A 21502-nucleotide genomic window follows, 5' to 3' on the forward strand; every position below is an offset into this window, starting at 1 on the left:
CACAATAAAAAATTGGTCTGAAAAAGATGGTGGGGAGTGTAAGTAAATTAAAATCTAACTCTGAGGGAGTATATTTTATTTGTATGCTTTTAAATTAATCCTTTTTGTTCTACTGTAATTTCTACCATAAAAATATGGGTACACTTTGAATAACAACTTATATTATGTGTTAACCAGGTGACAGTTTTACAACAGTCTGTTACTCTGCTCCAAAAAGATAAAGAATACCTAAATCATCAGAACATGGAGCTCAGCGTTCGTTGTGCACATGAACAAGATCGTTTGGAAAGGCTTCAGGCACAGCTCGAAGATACCAAAAAAGCTAGAGAGGAAATGTATGAAAAATATGTAGCCTCCAGGTGAGTGATATTTGCTTAAAACGATATTCTTTTAGGGGCCACCACTCAATCACGTTGAAGACTGATCACCATGCCCATTCTCACAAAGTAATCAATGGAATGTTTATATGGTTCAGTGTCTGTATTTCCACTTGCCTTTCTGGGCGCACACCTCTTGCATGACTAAGTGTTTCTTAAAGAAAAGTTTTATCTGATAGAGACTTCTAGCCACAGATTCATTACCTTAGAATTATTTCCTGGCGTCAGACTGGATCTGGAAATTTTTTATGAGCAGTGCCCCATGGCACCCGTAGGTGCCGTCATTCCACTCTGAGTGGCGTTGTCTGCGCTGAAAGTGACGTGCGCAGGACTTGTATAGGTGCCACTCCAGTGCGTATAGGTGCCACTCCAGTGCATTGACGTTAGTTCTTTTCTTTCTGCGCCAGTCAGCGCATATCCGGAGTTTGTCTAAGTTTTTTGAAGTTTTTCTTCTGGTGTGACAGGGTGTCCACTAGGAAGGCCGGCTTCAAGCCCTGTGGCGCTTGTCATCAACGGATGTCTGTGACTGACTCACATCTGGTGTACCTCTGCTACTTGTAACGCAACCACAACCCAAAAGGATCTGCGCCAATTGCCGTGCCATGTTCCCCAAGGCCTTGAGGGAGCAGTCCCTCAAGCTGCTTGCCATGCGCCGCTGGAATGGTCTCGATCCCTGCCAGGAGGAAGAGATCGGTTGCGGAGACCAAAATCTTTGTCACACTTTAAGTCATCGGGCCACTCAGGTAAGACCCACCACAAGAAGAAGAGTAAGAAGTTGAAGAGGTCTTCGACTTTGCCTCGGTCAATGAGATGAGGGAGTGTCTGCATTCGAGTGCTGGCACCATGGTTGAGCCAGCACCTGGATCGGCTCTGTACTTCCCTGTGTTTCTGGGAGCTGGAGTGACCCCCCTGCTCATCTCCAAGTGTGTTATGAGGCCATGCGCTTCATATTTGAGCTGTCTGTTCCCGCTGGCGCAACTTCATGCCCAACGAGTTCGGGAAGGGCCCCTACAAGTTCCACACCGGCGGCTGTGCCACCATTGGGGCCCCTTGGATCTACGGGTGGATCCAGATCGATGCAGGTCATACAACCTCGACTCTCCCGGATGCTGGCCCAATGTTGACGCTCCCAGCACTGCCACCATTCTTATCCCAACTTCCGACATGGAGCTAGAGGGTCGTCGCCTGGCGCCAACTGGAGCCATGCCTTCCAGGATGGAGCATGAGCCCTCTTCATATGGGCTAGCATTTGGGTGGATTGGGAGGGTTCTCTGGACCCTGAGCAATACCAGCCTTTAGTTCCCCAATTAGACTGGTGTGAGGACTTGGTGGAGGCCAGTGGACTAGACACTTCTCCAGATACTGGCATGCTTTCCAGCAATGGTGGTGAGAAGGGTGGCAAAAGTATTGGACCTTAGCCTGCCCTCATTGGCAGTCAAGACGGACATCTTGATGGAGGTGCTACACCCAGGAGTGCCCCCCCCTCAGAACCACTTCTCCCATTTAATTAGCGCCTTACAGATGTACTGTCTGGTACTTGCTCCTGTGAACCGGACGATTGTCCACCGCCCTGCCCCAGGGGACCCCAATTTCCTCACACAACACCCTACCCCAAAGAGCTTGGTGGTCCAAACCTCTACCTCCCATGTACATCCTGGTGCATTCCCTACTGTCCTATCGATGGGGACTCCAAGAAGTTAGATACCTTAGGGAAGCAGATGTTTTTTTCCACCAGCCTGACACTGCAGTCCGTGAAGGCCACATGTCTTTTGGACCTTTACTCCCATGCTGGTAGGGATTCTGTTGCTCAGGTGCTGCCAATGGTCCTGGAGAAGGCCCAGGCCATACTCTCCCAGGCCGTTGAAGATGGGAGAGATCTGGACTGGATACCACCGACTCGATAGGCATAGCGGTTTCCTCGACTGTGGTTTTACGGCGCCATGGCTTGGCTGAGAAAAACTAGCTTTTCAGGGGATGTCCAAGCCTCACTTATGGACGTGGCCTGTGTTGACTTCTGTCTCTTTTGAGACTAGGTGGATTCTGTGCTGGAGTGCTTTAAGGACAGCAGGGCTGCTGCCTGATCCTTGGACCTTTCGATTGCCCTTTGACAGCCCCAATCCACCTTTCGCTGACATGGAAGGGGCTTCCAGCTGCGTCTATACCAATCCAGCCACCGCAACACGCAAGCTTACCAGCTTCTGCATGGCTGAGGACGTGTCACCCAGAGACCCCAAGGGTCGGGTAGCCAGAGATTGGGCCTGTCTGCCACCCCCTGGTAGCATTGCCTCCAAACCCTCAGAAACCAGGCGTGGGTCCCTGGCTCACTGTGCCACTGGATTCAAGCTAGCTGATGAGGGGTGATACCCTGAAATCTGCCCCAGAATGCTTGTTTCTGATCCAGTCTGGACTGTTCCCATGAGGAGCAGGTTCTAGACTGATTTGCATATGGCTGAGTTTAAACTGGGATGGCCTGGAGAGCAAAATCACAATGGATTTAATCCAGATCCCATGACTGGGGGTGAATGTTTGATTTGTTCCCAATTCTGTCCATCATTTGCGTGTCTTTTGCTCTTATCTTCATGAGCACCCAGTGGAAGGCAGGATACGCTAGCGCTTGCCCCAGTGGAGTTCTATAACATCAGACCTAATTGTCCGGAGGGAATACGTCCCCTTCGTGACTACCCCTCCACCTATGCCACCTGCTTGCAACAGGCTGACGGAGGACCAGCTCTCATTGCTCCACCAGAAAGTGATGCTCTTTTGACCAAGGGAGCCATTGAGAGGGTGCCGACGCCAGAAGTAGGTCATGTTTGCTATTCCCACTACTTTCTAGTGTCAAAGAAGGATGGAGGCCTTCGTCCTATCCTAGACCTGCGCTCTCTCAATTTCTTCCTTGAGGAGAAGGTCAAAATGCTCACGCTCACTTAAGTCCTGTCTGCCCTGGACCCGGGAGACCAGATGGTAGCATTGAATTTGTAGGACACATATTTCCACATTCCTGTCCTGCCTGTCCACAGGCATTACCTGTGGATCACGGTGGGCAACGAGGACTTTCAGTTTGCCTTGCTGCCTTTTGGCCTTACCGGCGCCCCCTGGATGTCCATCAAGGTGATCATTGTGGTTTCAGCTCATCTGCGGAGATCAGGGGTGCCAGTCTTCCTACTATCTTGACGACTGGCTGTTGAAGGGGGGCTCGCCCCAGGCTATCATCTCCCACCACAAATAACCATCAGAAGGTGCACAGTCCGTTTAAAGAAGAATAGCTAACCAATAGTTACTGTGGAGGAATGCATGAAATCCTACAGGTAATTGAGACACCACCTCGCAGGAGGTAAGAGTCCATCAGCCCACCCTTGTTGGCGGAGCATCGTCATTTGGAACTCTAAGGAATCACTGTCTGAGCCCAGGGTCGCAGATCACCAAAGACTCAGCCTGGTGCGCAGGCCAGTGATACCCAGAAAGAAAATAAACTCCTGCCAGGGTGTGTACCCAAGACTCGAGGACTCAAGTGATGTGCAGTGCTTATATGTGATGTGAAATTAAAAATGAATACTTGGTCAAAAAATTTGTTTAATATGGATTAACCAAGTTTCATATCTAAAAGAACCTATAGTCTTATTTAAAATTCTACAGACTAATTCTTGGTTCAATTATAGTGTAAACACATTTTTTGACCAGGTATTCATTTTTAATTTCACATCACATATAAGCACTGCACATCACTTGAGTCCTCGAGTCTTGGGTACACACCCTGGCAGGAGTTTATTTTCTTTCTGGGTATCACTGGCCTGCGCACCAGGCTGAGTCTTTGGTGGTCTGCGACCCTGGGCTCAGACAGTGATTCCTTAGAGTTCCAAATGACGATGCTCCGCCAACAAGGGTGGGCTGATGGACTCTTACCTCCTGTGAGGTGGTGTCTCAATTACCTGTAGGATTTCATGCATTCCTCCACAGTAACTATTGGTTAGCTATTCTTCTTTAAACGGACTGTGCACCTTCTGATGGTTATTTGTAGTGTCCAGCTGGGATTGGAGGTGTTTTAGTCCTTAAACTAAGTCCCCTTTTTTGACCCTCTTATAAAATAGATTTATCATCTCCCACCTCCAGACTACAGCGGACCTCCTGTCTGGGTGTTCACTATCAACGTGCCAAAGTCACGCCTGACTCCCTATCAGATGCTCTCTCTGTCATCAGAGCTATTATGAACAAGTTGCGGTTCCTGGCCTATCCTCCCGAATGGCGAGTCCAGGACATTTGGGCTATGATACCGATGTTTCAGACTCCATCCTGGATTTAGGTGAGACTGACTCTGAGGACGCGGTTAGGTCTCATGGCCTCCTGCATCCTGCTTGTGACACATGCCCGCTGGCATATGTGGGCTGTAAAGTGGGACCTGACGTTCTAGCGGGCGCAGCATCAGGGGAATCTCTCTGACATGGTCCTGATCTCGGAAGAAACTGCAAAGCATCTGCAGTGGTTCGTCAGCGGTAGACCCCTCTGCCTTCCCCAACCAGAAATCCCAATAGTGACATATGCGTCACTCCTGGGATGGTGCAGCAATGTGGGAGAGTGAGAGATCAGAGGACTCTTGTCTCTGGTGGAATCAGGACTCTGAATCAACCCTTTGGCCCTCCGTGCGATTCTGACTGGCATTAAAAACCTTTATACCCTCCATCAAGGGAAGGCTAGTGTAGGTTTTCATGGACAACAACACCGCCATGTGGTATAGCATAAAACAGGTCGAAGTGGAGTCGTGGATCCTTTGTCAAGCGGCCCTGCGCCTCTGGACATGGCTGGAACAGCAGGGCATATCCCTGGTGGCTCAACACCTGGCAGGCTGTCTGAATGCCAGGGCGGGCGAACTCAGCCAAAGATACCTAGAGGATCATGTATGTTGTTTTCATCCGTAGGTGTTGCACAGTGTTTCTGCAGTGTGGAGAGCCTTGGTTAGATCTGATCTCAACCACTGAGAACACGCACTGGCAGCCGTTGTGGGCAATGGAGTTTCCAAGGCGGCTCTTGCTCTGACACACTTTTCGTCTTGATTGAAGCTGTGGCCACCTTTATGCTTTTCCGCCCAAACTTCTGCTGCCCAGAGTGCTCAGAAACAACCGGGCCCAAGTCATCCTTGTGGCTCCGGACTGGGCTCGGAGAGTTTGATATCCCGAGCTGTTGAGCATGGCCATCATTATTACAATCAGGCTGCCCCTTCTGGAGGGTCTTCTGCCGCAGTAGCAGGGGATGGTTCTCCCCTCAAACGGGTCAACACTCAGCCTCCCTGTGTATAGAGTGAACGGTGACGGTGACAGCTGGCAGCTTTTGACCTTCCGCCCGAATTCTGAAAAGTTATTTTGGCAGCCAGGTGTCCCTCTACCAAAAAGGTATATGCCTGCTGTTGGGGCAAGTTCATGGCATGGCGAGCAGAATGACAGGTAGATCCGCTTTCTGCTCCCCTTTCTCAGGTTCTTCTGCTTATCCTTTCCCTTGTTCAGCAGGGCTCTACGCTGGGAACCTTAGAGGGCTAGCTTTCTGCTATATCAGCCATTCTGCAGTTGCCTGACCAGCCATTCCTCCTAAAATCCCCCATTGTACATAGGTTCTTGAAAGGTTTGCAACATGTGTCCTCCTTCATCATGCCACGGTGGGACCTTAATCTAGTCCTGACGTTTCTGATGTGTGCTCCCTTTTAACCCTTGCAAAACTGTTCTTTAAGGCTCCTTAACATCAATACGGACTGTCTGGTGGCAATAACATCTGCCCGGGGGGGTCAATGAGCTTCAGGCTTTGTCATCCAAGCCTCTATACTTGGACTTCTACCCAGACAAGCTAGTTCTATGAAATAGTGCTTCCTTTCTGCCGAAAGCAGTCGCTCCCTTTCATGTAGGCCAGTCTTCACCCTGCCTACTTTTTTACGCACTACATTCCTCTAAAGAAGAGGAGTGACTTCACCGACTGAATCCAAAAAGAGCTTTGTCATTCTACCTTGACCACACAAACGCGTTCCGGGTGGACGACCAACTCTTCGTGGGGCATGTTTCAGTGAAGATGGGACAGTCCATGCACAAGCTGTCCATCTCCTGATGGATCGTACTGTATATTAAGATCTGCTACGCTTTGTCCGAGAAGCAACCCCCTTAGGGTTTGTGTGCTCATCCCACCAGAGCGAAGGCTGCAACCAGTGCTTTAGCATACAGAGTCCCGGTCCTGGATATCTGCCAGGCAGCAGCATGGGCTTCTTTACATACATTCATAAAGCACTACTGTCCGGACAGTCTGGTCCATTCGGGAAGGGCACTTTGCTAGTTTGGTCCTGCAGAACTTTCTAGTATAAATCAGTTTTGCAAACCCACCTCCATGGAGATATTGCTTGGGTTTTTATTCAAGTTAATGAATCTGCTGCTAGAAGTCTCTATCTGCGGCTAGATAGTCTCTACCAGAAAAAGAGGTACTGAAGGTAAGTAACTTGTTCATATGATCCTTAAAAAGGACCCGACAGACTCAGTCTGTAATTACACTGATTAGTAATTTAAAAAAAAATATTTTATTTTATTGGCTGTGGAAAAAAAACTAGGAGCATTACAAATCGTTTCCATACATTCATTGTTTTTTTTTTTAGAACATATACTGTATATACATATATTTTAGCACTAAGATACTTTTAAGCCTAGTTTTTCCCATTTCAGCTTCCAATAAAAGGAATAAGTCATGTAAAAACGTAACATTGTAAAAACAGTATTAGCCCCTTCCCTGACCCTTAGGCTGATAAGCATAGTTTGTGCACTTTGCTGACCTTTCAATAACTATGTTTACAGGTTCTCACCATCAAGGGGATGATCTTTTTGATCGGTCTAAAATGAACACTGCTGGACTTGGCCCTTTCTGCAGGGTCATTCCCAATCTTTTTTGTCTTCTCACTCCTGTTTTCCGAACCCGTTTTTGTGCTTGTGCTGTCTCCTCTAAATATGGTAGAATTAGCTCACAGCCAAATGGCATATTTAATTTACTTGTAAGTCCCTAGTAAAGGGGTACTACATGTGCCCAGGACCTGCAAATCAAATGCTACTAGTGGGTCTGCAGCACTGATTGTGCCGCCCACTTGAGTAGCCCTTTAAACCTGTCTCAGGCATGCCATTGCAGCCTGTGTGTGCTGTTTTAAACTGACATTTTGACTTGGCAAAGTCAACCTCTTGCCATGCACAAAGCTTCCCTTGTAATACATATAAGTCACCCCTGGGGTAGGCCTTGGAACATCCCAGAGGACAGGGTGCAATGTATTTAAAAATGTGGACGTGTTCTTTTAAGCTTTACATGCCTGGCAGTGCAAAACTCTTTAATTCCTTTTTCCCTACTGCAAAGCCTACCTCTCCCATAGAGTAACATTGGTGTTACCTTCTTAAATGTCATAAGCTGTAACGTCCAAATGAGAACAAGTAATCAGTTCATGTTTGGGACTTTTGGTATTATAATCAAAAATCCTTTCTTATGATAAAGACCTATTTTAAATTACAATTTTGGAAATGCCACTTTTAGAAGGTTGACATTTTTTCTGCCTTAGCCGTTTAGTTCTCTGGGTCACATGACTAGGTGTAGTTGGCAGTTAGGCATTGATTATTCCTCCTAGACAGCCACACTTAATGGAGAGTTTAGGTTTGCCTGGATGGGCCATCACTGGCAGAACGGGATGGTGGAGCTGGGCACAACATACTTGCACTTGAATAGGCTGTGTCCTCCTTTCACAGAAAGGTCTGCATATCCCTTATATTTAGTCTGGAGCCAGGGCAGGGAAGGCACGAAACATATGCACTTCAAAGGGAAACCTGTAGAAGCTTCTCCCACTTCAAAGGTATAAATATTGGACCTCAGACACCAACTCTTCAGGACTGCTGCCTTGCTGGACTTCTGCCCTCCTGCCTGGGTCAGAGGTCTTGGATGTGCACCTGAGCCCTGGACTCCCAGAGTGACTCCAAGGACTAGTCTGCTGGCACCTGTTTAGGACCACAGGGACATGTCAGACTCACAACCTCCAGAACCAGCACACACATCCAAATGGTGTCAGCCCCTGATCCTAAAGTGGTGCCCCTCAGGTCCTGGATCCTTGGGGTGGCCTCATAGAGACTGAATTGGAGTTTTTGGGCTCTTCGCGACCATGAGCAGGTTAGTTGGTGAACGAAACCTTGTCACTCACACAGCCCACCAATGCCAAGTTCCGTCAACCTGAATATTCGTGCTACAGCACCAACCGCTCGCCATGAGCACCACCGTGAAGCTTTGCCTAGCCCGCTCAAGACGACAACGGGATCTTCACGATACAGCAACGACACTTCGCAACACCAGGTCTGCTCTTTGCGATACTTTAAGCATCCACAACACTTCGGCCTCCTCCATTGCAAACAGGACTCTGCCCTGGACTGAGAAGGTAACTTTTCAGCTGGACAAACCTGATCTGTGTATCTGACCTAAGGTCCATTGCAGTTCGCCTGAACTTTTGACTTTCTTCCAGTCCTGCACAACTAGAAATAGCTGCAAGTGGCACTTTGGAGTTTTTGGCGCTATTTTCACTTAAATCTTTAAGGAATTTTTCTTGTGTCGTGTTTTCACTTTACTTTTTGAAGACCTGCAGAAATACTTTACACGTTGTCTTTAAGTTAAGCCTGACTACTCTGTGACAAGGTACCAGAGGACTGAGCACAGGTTAATGTGGGGTTTACTTGTGCCTCACCCTACCAAGGGTTGTGGTTGCTTCTTGCGTTAGGTTTCACCCCCCTCAATCAGTAACCCAACTTCTCACAACCAAAGAAACTGACGTGTAAGCTCCACTCGCATTACTTAGAGAACTATGTGCTAAAATGCCAGAGTTAGGCAGTAAAATTGGAGGAGGATGGGTGGGGCGGTAAGGAATGTACAACTAGAATATGTCCCTACCATATACATTATTACCGAAGATAAGTAACTTATTCATGTGATAGAGACTTCTAGTTGTAGATTCCTTAACCTTTGAATAGATACCCCAGCAATACCAGCCCCGGAGGAGGGTCTGCGAACCAAGATCACACGAGGAAGTCTTGGAGGACCGAATTGGCAAAGTACCCGTTCCACCGGACTTGGCTGTCCAGGCAGTAGTGTCTGGTAAACCTGTGCAGGGATGCCCACGTTGCTGCCTGACAGAAATCCAGGACTGGGACTGTGCATGCTAAAGCAATGGTTGCCGCTGTTGCTCTAGTAGAGAGCACATTACCCCACAGGAGGTTCCTTCTTTGCCAATGCGTAGCAGAATTTAATGCTGAGGACAACCCATCGAGAGATGGTCCTTTTCTGGACGGCCCGACCTTACTTGACACCCACATAGCCAATGATGATAATCCACACGGAAGTCTTTGCTACAATCAAGATAGAAAGACAATGCACGTTTTTGGTTCCAGGCGGTGGAGTCTCTCCTCTTCCTTGGAGGGATGCAGGGTGGGTAAAAGGTGGACAGTTTAATGGATTGTCCCATATGTAAGGTCAAGACCACTTTAGGGAAGAGTGAAGCTTTTGTGCGAAGCACCACTTTATCCAGATGCACAGACCGATAGGGAGGCTTGGAAGACAGAGCCTTGAGCTCGCTAACTCTTCGAGCAGAGGTGATGGCAATGAGGAAAGCAGTCCTTAATGGTTAGAAGCCTGAGAGGGCAATTTTGAAGAGGTTCGAAAGGAGCACACATAAAGTTCAAAACCAGATTTAAATTTAATTGGGGCATTATGAAAGGGGACGAAGGAAACAAGTGCGTAAGGCCCTTAATAAACCTATTAACAATGGCAGATTTGAACAAAGAGGGCTGATATTGTCCCAGAAAGGCAGATATAGCTGAATGATAACCCTGTAGGGTGCCCAAAGTAGAGCCCTGCTAGGCCAAAGAAAGTATGTACAACAGAACTTCTGAAAGAGGGACAGAAAGGGGATCAACAGCCTTTTTTGTGCACCATTCCACAAATTAGTTCCATCTACAGGCATATACCGTTTTAGTGGCGGGACGCCTGGCTGCCAAGATGACATCACAGACTTGGCGTGGAAGGCCGAAAGCTGTCAACTGCCGCCGATCAATCTTCACGCAAGGAGGTGGAGGCTGAACAGGTTCAGGGGAAGAACCGCCCCCTGCTGCTGCGACAAAAGATCCTCTATAAGGGGCAGTCTGATCGGAGGATCGATGGCCATGCTCAGAAGGTCTGAATACCAGACTCTTCGTCCCCAATCCGGAGCCACTAGAATGACTTGAGCCAGGTCATGCTTGATTTTCCTGAGCACTCTGGGCAGAAGTGGTATAGGCAGAAAGGCGTACAAGAGGCCAAAGCACAACTCACGACAAAACGTGTTGCCGAGCGAGCGCTACCTTGAATACTCCAACCCGCAATACTGGTGACATTGTGTGTTCTTTTCGAAGGCAAATAGATCTAACCAAGGCACCCCCCACTGCTGGAAGAGACCTTGCGCCACCTCCGGATGGAGACTCCATTCATGATCGACCAGGCACCGACGGCTGAGTTTCTGTTCAGAGAACCCGCCAGGTGGTGAACCACCAGGGATATGCCTTGATGTTCCAGCCATGTCCAGAGACTGAGAGTCTCTTGACAAAGGGTTCGTGAACCCACACTGCCTTGTTTGTTGCTATACCACATGGCAGTGGTTTTGTCCATAAACACCTGCACCACATTCCCTTTTATAGAGCGAAGGAATGCCTTCAGTGCCAGGCTGATCGCTTGGAACTCCAAAGGGTTGATATGAAGACCAGACTCCTCTGGAGATCAGGCGCCTCTGCTCTCCGCTTCTCCCAGGTGGCTGCCCCATCCCAGGAGTGACGCATTCGTCACCACAGTCATATCTGTTTGGGGAAGGGAAAGGGTTCTGCCTGTGACCCAATCTTGGTTTGTGAGCCACCACTGCAGTTGTTGCGCAATTCCCTCCAAGATCTGGATACAGTTGGAAAGATTCCCCTGATTCCTCACCTACTGGAACTTCAGGTACCATTCCAGAGCCCGCATATGCCATCTGGCATGATCCACCAGCAGTATGCAGGAGGCCATGAGGCCCAGCTGTCTCAGTGTCATTCTCGCCTATATCCAGGATAGAGGCTGAAACATCGGAATATCTGGGCTATGATACTGGTCTCCCTGCTCGGGAGGATAGGCCTGAAACTGCACTGTGTTCAGAATCACTCTGATGAAAGAGAGCTTCTGAGAGGGAGTCAGGTGTGACTTTAGCAAGTTGATAGTGAACCCCAGCGAGTGCAGAATGTCTGCCGTAGTCTGGAGGTGGGAGTCAACAGCCTGGGGTGAGACCGCCTTCAACAGCCAGTCGTTGTGATAGGAGAAGATTGGTACCCCTGATCTGCCCTGATGAGCTGCGATGACCGCCATCACTTTTATGAACATCCTAGGGGCACTAGTAAGACCAAAGGGGAGCACGGTGAACTGAAAGTGCTAGTGGCCCACCGTGAACTGTCTGTGGGCAGGCAGGACAGGGATATGGAAATAAGCGTCCTGCAAGTCCAACGCTACCATCCAGTCTCCTGGGTCGTGGGTTGAAAGGACCTGGGCCAAAGTCAGCATTTTGAACTTCTCCTTCCGAAGGAAGAAGATGAGGTTCCAGAGGTCTAAGATAGGATGCCGGCCTATGTCCTTTTTGGGCACCAGAAAGTAGTGGAAATAACAACCATGTCCTACTTCTGGCACAGGGATCCTCTCTATGCCCCCTTGGCCAAGAGAGCCGTAACTTCCTTGCGGAGAAGCGCCAAATGATCCTCCGACATATGGTTGTAAGAGGGTTGCATGGAGGGGTACTCTCCAAGTGGAGGGAGTAGCTCCTTCGGTCTATCTGTAGAACCCACCTATCCGATGTGATCGACTGCCAGCGGAGGAGGTGATGGCAAATTATGTGTCCTACTGGCCGATGATGGGCCTGAAACGTCGGACTAGGAGGGTTTGGAGACAGTGACAGAGGTGGAAACGGTGGACTGGCCCGCCTGCTGGCTCCTTGACCCATGAGGTCCCTTGGTCTCACATCTATGGCCAAGCAGAGGCTGGACAGTTTGCATGACTTGGTGGTTGGGCTTGACAGGACATGGCTGGGCACCCCTTCCCTAGCCACAAAAGGCAGACTAAGGGGGTAGGGTGGTAGCAGTGAGGCCCAAGGATCTGGCCCTAGCTCGAGATTTCTTGAAGCGCTGAAGTGCAGAGTCTACCTTCTCGCCGAAAACGCGAGTGCCATCTAAGGGCATGTCCATCAGGGTAGATTGGACATACCCTGAAAAGGCGAAAGTCCTCAACCAGCCGTAGTGTCGTAATGCTACTGACGAGGCAATTGTTCTGCCCAGTGAGTCAGTGGTGTCCAGTCCTCAACGAATGGTGAGTTTTGCTGCATCTCTCTTGTCCGCAACTGCCTGGGAGAGAACAGCCCGGGCCTCCTCCGTGCACTGAGGCAGCACCCGCGCAACGGTGTCCCAAATGGTATGGGAGTATCGGCCCAAAAGGCAAACGGTATTCACTGACCACATTGCCAAGCTAGAGGAAGAAAACATCCTCTTCCCAAGATGGTCCAGCTTTTTGGATTCCCTAACAGAGGGGTGAAGAAGGGAATGTGCCTTTAGAAGATGAGGCTTGGACAACCAAGCTCTCAGGGGAAGGATGTTGCGTAAGGAATCCTAGGTCGCCCGGAGCGGGACGATGGCGGCGGGCGATTGTACTGTTCACAGAAGCCCCTGTGCTAAGTTTGGATCAGGGCTTCATTATAGGGCAAAAGAGGTTTGGAGGTAGAAGTCCTGAAAGCCAACGAAGGGAGCTCAAGGCCAAGGCTCTTGACTGCCCCTCTCACCACCTTTACAAATTCATTTCTATGCATGGCACTGCTTTGCCGCCTTTGAAGGTTCTTACACACAAGCTCTTACGGTAAGAGCGATTTGTGCCACAGTACACAGAACCCACTTTGAACAAGTCTTTAATTGCACTGCTTAGTAGAAATTGTTAACTTATAAATGGTGGCTTTTTTGAAAATGTGTTCTGGCAAGATCTCCCACACATTTTTTTCACTGACTCCTAAAGTGGAAGGACACCCAGGGGTAAATTTAAGAATTCTTGGAAGTGTATACCCTGAAATTATATATATTTTCAGTGGCCCTTTCATACAACATATACAGCTTAACACCATAACTTACTCTCTTGCTGGGTATGTACTGTCTGAAATCCAAACTTCCCTTGCTACCTCATTCTGCTGAGGAGGTTGGCAATTTGATTGTTCACTCCTGGAAGGTGATCTGCATGCCTCATCTTTGCCCTTTAGCATAGGGAGTGTTTGACTTGACCTGTGTGTGGACCCAAGTGTTTCAAATAAAAAGTCTTCTTCTAAGGACTCTTTATGTAAGGCTACTCCATGATACTCCGCTGCTCTAGCAATATGTTGTTGATAAGCCACATTATCGTCCGGTGGTGATGGTTTTGCAGGGTAAAGGACTGGGTCAGTTTCTAATGGAGGGTTAATGGTGTAATCATTCCATGGGTCTACAGGCAAATGTGAGTCTTCTTCATCAATATCCTGCCCTTCAGGCTGTGTATGTAGAGATCCCTGAAGTATATGTGTAAAGGTTCTCGAATTGGTAAATGTGGAGAAGATGGTGGAGGTGGAGGGGATAGCGGGCAGGATAAGCAGTGCTGGTAGCCATGTCCTTTTTTCTTCTTCGGAGGAATCTTCTATGCAGAGTCCTCTGAAGGAAGTTTGCATTTGGCTGGTGTTTTAGCAGAAATGTGTCCCGCATCAGGATTGATATAAATCTTCTTTTGTTTAGGATACAATTTGGCTTTATGAAGGTCTAAAATTGGTTTGGGAGGGTCAGAGAGGCTGTCTTTCGATTTTGGCACTGCAATAGATTTGCTTTTGGGAGCGGAAGGTTTTGGCTCCGAAGCATGTTTTTGTTTCGGAGCAGAGGGTTTTGGCTCCGAACCAAATTTGTCCTTTGAACCTGAGGGTTTTGGATCCGAAGAGGATTTCGTCCAACTCTGTCCCGAGCCGGAAGGCTTGACGATTTGTTTCAGTGCCGAGCCAGGAGGCGCGCCGTCGGAAACATTGTCTCATTGGCGACCCTGGCCAGAAGGCAGAGGTGGTGCCGTAGCCTCTTGCATTTTGGAAAAGGTTTTGGGGGGCAAGGGGTCTTCGGTACTCATGGCACCCTGTCCCGGAGGCATGTCTTCAGACTTCAAATCGATCTCGAGTTCAGAATCCGACTCTGGAACGGAGAAGGCCTCTTCTTCTTCTGCTGCCGATTCTTTGATTTCTTCCTGCTCGGATTCTTCACCGAAGATATCTGGAGTGTGTTGAATGCTTTCGTTTAATTTCTTGTTGTCGAGCTTGACGATCACGGAGAGTTTTCTTGGACTGAAATGATTTACAGGCGTCAGTCTTCCTCCTTGTGCTCCAGAGAGAGGCGCAAGTTACAAACTTGATGTAGATCAGTGCGAGGGTACTTGCCGTGGCACTGAGAACAGAATTGGAACGGAGTCTGTTCCATCGGCAGAAGGCTGGACTGACACGACTAGGCCCGAGGGACACCTACGAAGTTTTCGATCGAAGATGGAGAATTTGTTGATCGATACGCGGAGAACAGGGAAATGCGTACAAAATCAATAACATTGAGGGTAGAGTGGATTGTGCACTGAGGGGAACCTGAAGATCAGTTTCGAACCGGAGCGCAGCAATACACGTCCGAACCCGATGGCGGAAAAAAACAAACTAACAATGGAGTCGATGCCCATGAGCACTATCAGCGAAAGGAGGAGTCACCTACCTTGTGACTGGAAAGAATTCTTTGAAGGAGAACAACTTGCAAACATCCGGAGCCAGCACTAGATGGCAGGAGTATGCAATGCATGTGTATCTACAGCACACATGCCTGGAACAGATGAGTTTCTCAGCTTTCTAGCACTACCTCCCTTTAGGCATAGTTCCGACGAATGCGGAAAAGGGGACTGTTAGTACTCTTCACGCTTGCAGGCAAGGCAGGAAGCAGTGTCCTGGTTGCCGGTCATGCAAGTGACTTTATCGCATCATCGACGTGATCACTTGCAGGACCGTCACAACCCCCGGGTCTCTCCTGATCTGACCCAGGTGGATGTGGCAAAGGGGTTGGGGGGCTCAGGAGCAGCACACAACAACTGGTGCTCTGTTGCCTGCAGCTTGGACGTAACTTCCATGTCTGTAGCACCCAGTTGTGAGCGCTTTGGACGGTGAGGTCATGTACATAGCACTCAAGGGGTTGACAGGTGATCTACTGTAGCCAACACACTATTTACCAAGCAGCTTAAAGAAGTTACATTGTAACATGGAAACGATGTTGGTCTTTTACGAATGTGAGCTAGAAATTTAACTTAGTTTCCTCTTACACTAAAATATGTCTCTTTGTAGAATTGTTTTTTTTTTTTTTACATAACAGGTGTAGTGCTTATACTAATTCTGAAAATGAGCAAGCTAAAGGCCTCGGAGCTGAGAAATAACACTGTGACAAAATGGTGTAATTCTTGAGGTGACCAATAGCCTGTATATGGTTGAATTTATGTTGGGGAGTGTGTGTGTGTGTGTGTGTGTGTGTGTGTGTGTGTGTGTGTGTGTGTGTGTGTGTGTGTGTGTGTGTGTGTGTGTGTGTGTGTGTGTGTGTGTGTGTGTGTGTGTGTGTGTGTGTGTGTGTGTGTGTGTGTGTGTGTGTGTGTGTGTGTGTGTGTGTGTGTGTGTGTGTGTGTGTGTGTGTGTGTGTGTGTGTGTGTGTGTGTGTGTGTGTGTGTGTGTGTGTGTGTGTGTGTGTGTGTGTGTGTGTGTGTGTGTGTGTTGCTAGCTCTGGTTATAACACATTAACATATGTTTGAAAAATTTGCATTCACTTAAAAACACAAATAAAGTGCATTATATTTACCAATTAAAACAGAAAAAACCACTAAAATTTGCAAGTTATGCTGAACCACAATCATTAAATCGCTAAACAGCCATGCAAACCAGAACTCACTAATGGATTACTGAGCTACCCATTAGTGTGAATTTCATTTTTTTGTTGTTTTTTGTTTTGTTTTACATAACTGTAATTTAACTATGGTTTTCTAAAGTGAAATTCACAGATATTTAAACATGCATTATAGTGTTAGAAGGAATCCTAACCAGCACCCCACTTTAACTGTAGAAGTAGCTGTAGATTCATCTACTCTACTGAATATGACTTTTTTTATGACTCCCAGCTTCTTAGAAATGTTTTCTACAGTACTGCAAGGCCGCCCCACCTAATGGTGAAGACCGTGTTCCTTGGGGGTCGGCAGCCAGGCCCTTAGCCAACCTGCTACAGAGTGAGTGCTCCTCTGCTGTGGTATGTTAGTTGGGTGACATAGATATTAAGTTAAATAGAAAGAGAAAAGCTCCACACCCCTGTGTAAGGGGGGCTGTATGGCAAGAGTGTCCCTGGCTGCTACCATTCTTGATCTGGTTTATGTGGGTGTATTTCATTCTGAATTATAATCCGTGTTATATTAAGCATTTCGCAAACCTATGTAAGAAAAATATAAATCTAGGGTCTAATAGAAGCAGCCATTGCTTTTTATGCCATTTCTATTGACACCGTTTTCTATATTAAGCACTTAAGGTGCACAGTTTATCAGTTTTAATGTTAATATTTTTATACTTTATTTTACATTTTTACAGAGATCAATACAAGACTGAATACGAGAATAAGCTGCGTGATGAGTTGGAGCAAATCAGACTGAAAACAAATCAAGAAATTGAGCAGCTCCGAGGAGCATCAAAGGAGATGTATGAAAGAGAGAACAGGTGCAGTAAAAATATAACTCTTCTGCCTATTGAAATTCTGTTTAAAAGCATCCCAAGAGTCTATGGCTTATCTTGGTTCTATTGAAATGCAAATGTTGATCCCTGTTTATTACATTCTGACCACTGTTATAGCATCATTTGTTGTGTTTAGCAGATAGAGAAATGTGTTCATATGGCAAAGGTTGATAATACATTTCTGAATCTTATAATCAGGAGAGATCTATTTTCTCACTTTGTACAGTGAGTATTTCAACACAAAAATATATACATTAATTAAAAGGAAAAGTGGCTTAATGAGTCATTGCTAGTACATAAACTGGACAGGTAAGAGGAGCAACACAAGGTAGCGTTCAAACACTAAAATAGTCTTTTACTAAAGTATGAGGAGGATGACAATCAAATTGTTTCATTTGGAGCTTTTTATCCACAAAGTGTGGTATTTAAGTTTCCTTTTGAAATGGCAAAAAATTCTGCTGAACGAAAATTGAGTGTTGGATTGGCGAAATCGAGGAGAGGGAATAGAGCTGAAGCAGGCTTGTGTGAGCAAGAGGATTTGAGTAGAAGGCCTATAATCACCTAGAAGGTACGAATGTGATGCAAGGTCACTTTACTAACTTCGTTATAGATGATCGGGAGATCCAAGCCCAATAGTTTTAGATAGCAGAATGCTAAAGATAAGCACTTTGTTGGACTTTATCTTCTCTGCAGGGTCGCCCCCAAATGTTTTGCCTTCTCCCCTCTTCTTTTGCTGTATTTGTTTTTGTTGCCCCTAGGACTCTGTGCTCGTAATCAGTGCGAACCAGTGCTAAAGTGCTTGTGCTCAGTTCCTAAAGCATGGTAAGATTAGCTTACACCCAATTTGGCATGTTTAATTTACTTGTAAGCCTCTAGTAAAGTGGTACTACTTGTACACTGGGCCTGCAAATTCAATTCTGCTAGTGGGCCTGAAATAATATTGTGCCACCCAATTAAGTAGCCTCTTTGTGTCAAGTATTTTTTTATTAAGAGTTAAGAAGACAAACACTCATCACCATGAAAGGCATATAACAAGTAGATGCTGGTAAGTGCTGCACATGTCTAGCATCATAAGGGCTAAGGATAGATGCACAAGCATATGAGCAAATAATGTCCATGGCAATGAGAACGAACAAACACTTTGCTCGACGCAACATAGCCACTGGGAAGGGAGAGGTGAGGGTAAGGGTGTAATGGTATTGGGGATGCCCAGTAGGGCTACCTAGGAGCTGGGTAGAGGGTTAAGTAGCCTCTTGAACATTTCTTAGGCCTGCCATTTGCATCCTGCAATCCAGTTTAAACTGGCAATTTGACTTGACAACATAACCCGATTGCCAAGCCTGAAACTCCCTTTGCAATACAGATCAGTCACCTCTAGGGTAGGCCCCAAACAGCCCATATGGCATGGTGCATTGTATTAAAAAAGTTAGACATGTACATTTAAGTTTTGCATGTCGTGGTAGTGAAAAACTCACTAATGTTTCACTACTTTAATGCCTACCTCTCCCATAGGTTAACATTGGGTTACTTTATTACATTTAATAAGTGAAAACTTTTGTTTGGCAATTTGTAAAAATGTTATGTTTGGTGTCTGAGGAATTGTAATTTCAAACCCTCATTAATTGTAAAGTCAGATTTTAATTCACAATTCGGAAAATGACACTTTTAGAAGGTGGGCATATTCTTGCCCTAACCATTTAGTGCATGTAGCCCGTTTCCTGGGTCATATGACTAAGTGTAGTGGGCAGTTGGCCTTTTTGTAATCCTCAAAGACAGCCACACAATAGTGGGACTGGGTGTTGGCAGCATGGGTCATCCAAGTCCGGTTTGGTGGGTGAGGGGGGCGGGGCAGGGCAGGGCAGAGCTGTCACCTGTCACACTTGCACTTAAAAGACACTGCTTCAGCTCACACACTACCCTATTGTAACTCAAGACAGACTGGGACCAGGGCAGGGAGGAAGGAAATTCTAGACTCTTCTGAGGGGAGGTGGGGGGGACTGCAGACGTTTCTTCAACTGCAAAGGTGGCATCAGATGTAAAAATAGGACTGTTAGACCCACTCTTCAGTACTCTCCTGGAGCTGTGGATACTATGGAAGGAGGACTGCCCTGCTGCCAGAGGACTGGCCTGTTTGAGAGCCGACACTGCTGTCTTAATAATAAAACTGGACCTGCACCCTTCATCCCAGACTACAAGATGACTCCAAAGGCTAGTTAGCTGGCTTCCTGTTCTAAGCTACAGGAACGCAACAAGCTCCAGAGGTCTTCCTGCAACTGCCCAGCGAACCTGCTGCAATGGAATTGCTACTGGACCTGCCTGAGCCCTGCTGGCCTGGAGGTGCCTCCCAGGTCCTGGACCTGTTGTGTGTCATCAGTTGAGCTCCGGAACAGAAACAGTAACCACCTACCCCATATCATTACAGCTGCATACATCAAATGATTGATAGTTGTTCAAAGCATATGTGTTGCACGCAACATGTAATAAACATACAATTAATATATTTTCTCATTCACTTTTTGTTCATTATTTTTTCTTACAACATATTTTCTTTTTATCCACGCAATTTTTCTTTTGTGTACGATAATTATTACACGTTATAATCTACACCAATATAATCAAAATTATTCGTTGAAGGTTATACAGTCCCTTCTCTACACATCATACTATTAAAAATTCAACATACATTCATACATATCTGCAGTCATTTTTAAAGCATACCTCCGTTACGACCAACATGTCACAGAATTAAAAAAACGTATAGGGGGTTGGGACACAAAGAGAAATATACGTATCATGTACTACTGTATCTATTGTTATCAAATGCTAAAGAGTCCTATATAAATACTGCTGTTACTATTTGTATTATACAATTTCCTTTGTATATATTCAGTATATTATTTCTTGTCTTAACACATTGAAATATTCCCCAGGGATGATCTTAAGTCAAATCCCTGCTATATAGGATCATTTTTGTTTTCCTATGTATACTTCTTTAATAGTGTAATCTTCAGGTGCCCACTTTGTTAATGCCAACGCTCGTTTTGGTGCCAAACCCGAATGCGGTCAACCACCTCCCTCGGTGCGCAACAATGAAATACAATAGCTACAGGGGGGAGAATGGGAAAGTAACCTCAGAGGAAATACCACCTGCAAAGTATATAAATATAATGAGGCTCATACTAACAAACATAATCAGAATGTTGCCAAAATCTATATTGGGCAGTGCTTGTGTACGTGGAAGAAAAAGTGCCACATGTATATAAAAAAATGTTTCACTGATATCCTGAATAAACATGTTAACGCCAATGTATTTAATGAACAATCTATATGTGACCAACACCAAGAATTAACACGAAGATCTATAGATGTGCTTATACAAGTAATAATAATTTTTAAAAAAATTACATAGAAATAACAAGTCAAACCACCTATCCATACATTTATTTGTACAAAACTTCAACTGTATCCCATGGAAATAGCTGTAGAGAAAAAAGAAGTATCCCTTCGTCAAAAGGGTACCGCTAAAAGGAACAAAATACAAAATATGACTAATAGTCCAAAGAAGATAAAAGGAGGGCATCTAGCTAGTATAGAAATGACATACCTAATGTGCTCTATATAACATCAACTGAGTAATAGATGGGAGAATGAATTAGAAAGCAGCTGTGGAGTTTAGGCAGAGAAGAACGATCTCTTCAAGCTGCATTCATTTGCCCAGGGGCGTCTGGGCCATGAGATACAGAACAGTCCACAAGCAATGCTGTGAGAAGGAATACACAGTTTACACTATCCTTGTTTGTTTTATGGGTTCAAATGTCACAACAAAACATAACTCTGCTATTTATCTGTTGAAACAAATTTTAGAGCGCTTCCATTGCTCACTAAAAACGATCCAAAGAGTCCGTACTTACACAGAAAAACCAAGTTAACACTAAAGGCGAACGATTCAGTGAGGTTGTAAATATGGAAGCAGAGACTGACTTATGATCACAGTAAACTATGTGTCAAAGCATTTTATGTATATAGTCAGGGGTGTGGAATTTAAAAAAACATCTACTTGTCCGTAGGGCAGGTTGCTTCATAAATCTACTTGTCCTGTAATAAAATCCACATGTCCCTTTGATGCCATGTAGTGTGGCGACAAATTATGGCAGCAGTCTCATTATACGAGCGCTCTGATAGAGCCTCTCTGATTATGCCAGGGCTCATACCATAGTAGTGTTTGAATGCTTGCAATCCCCTTATGTTGCCACATTTGCAATCCCCTTATGTTGTCACATTTCCG

At 46.2% G+C, this 21502-nt stretch overlaps 1 protein-coding gene across 3 annotated transcripts in view; it reads left to right on the forward strand.

Annotated features, from left to right (window-relative positions):
• PIBF1 (progesterone immunomodulatory binding factor 1) overlaps positions 1–21502 on the forward strand; it is an 848309-nt gene that overhangs the window by 250694 nt on the left and 576113 nt on the right. For all 3 annotated transcript variants that reach the window (XM_085622002.1, XM_085622001.1, XM_085622003.1), the window contains exons 8-9: positions 178–359; positions 17077–17202. In XM_085622002.1, the coding sequence (XP_085478128.1) occupies positions 178–359; positions 17077–17202 (308 nt within the window). The remainder of the gene's footprint in view (positions 1–177; positions 360–17076; positions 17203–21502) is intronic.

Source organism: Triturus cristatus, chromosome 8 (assembly GCF_964204655.1).
Source record: "Triturus cristatus chromosome 8, aTriCri1.1, whole genome shotgun sequence".
Taxonomy (NCBI): Eukaryota; Metazoa; Chordata; class Amphibia; order Caudata; family Salamandridae; genus Triturus; species Triturus cristatus.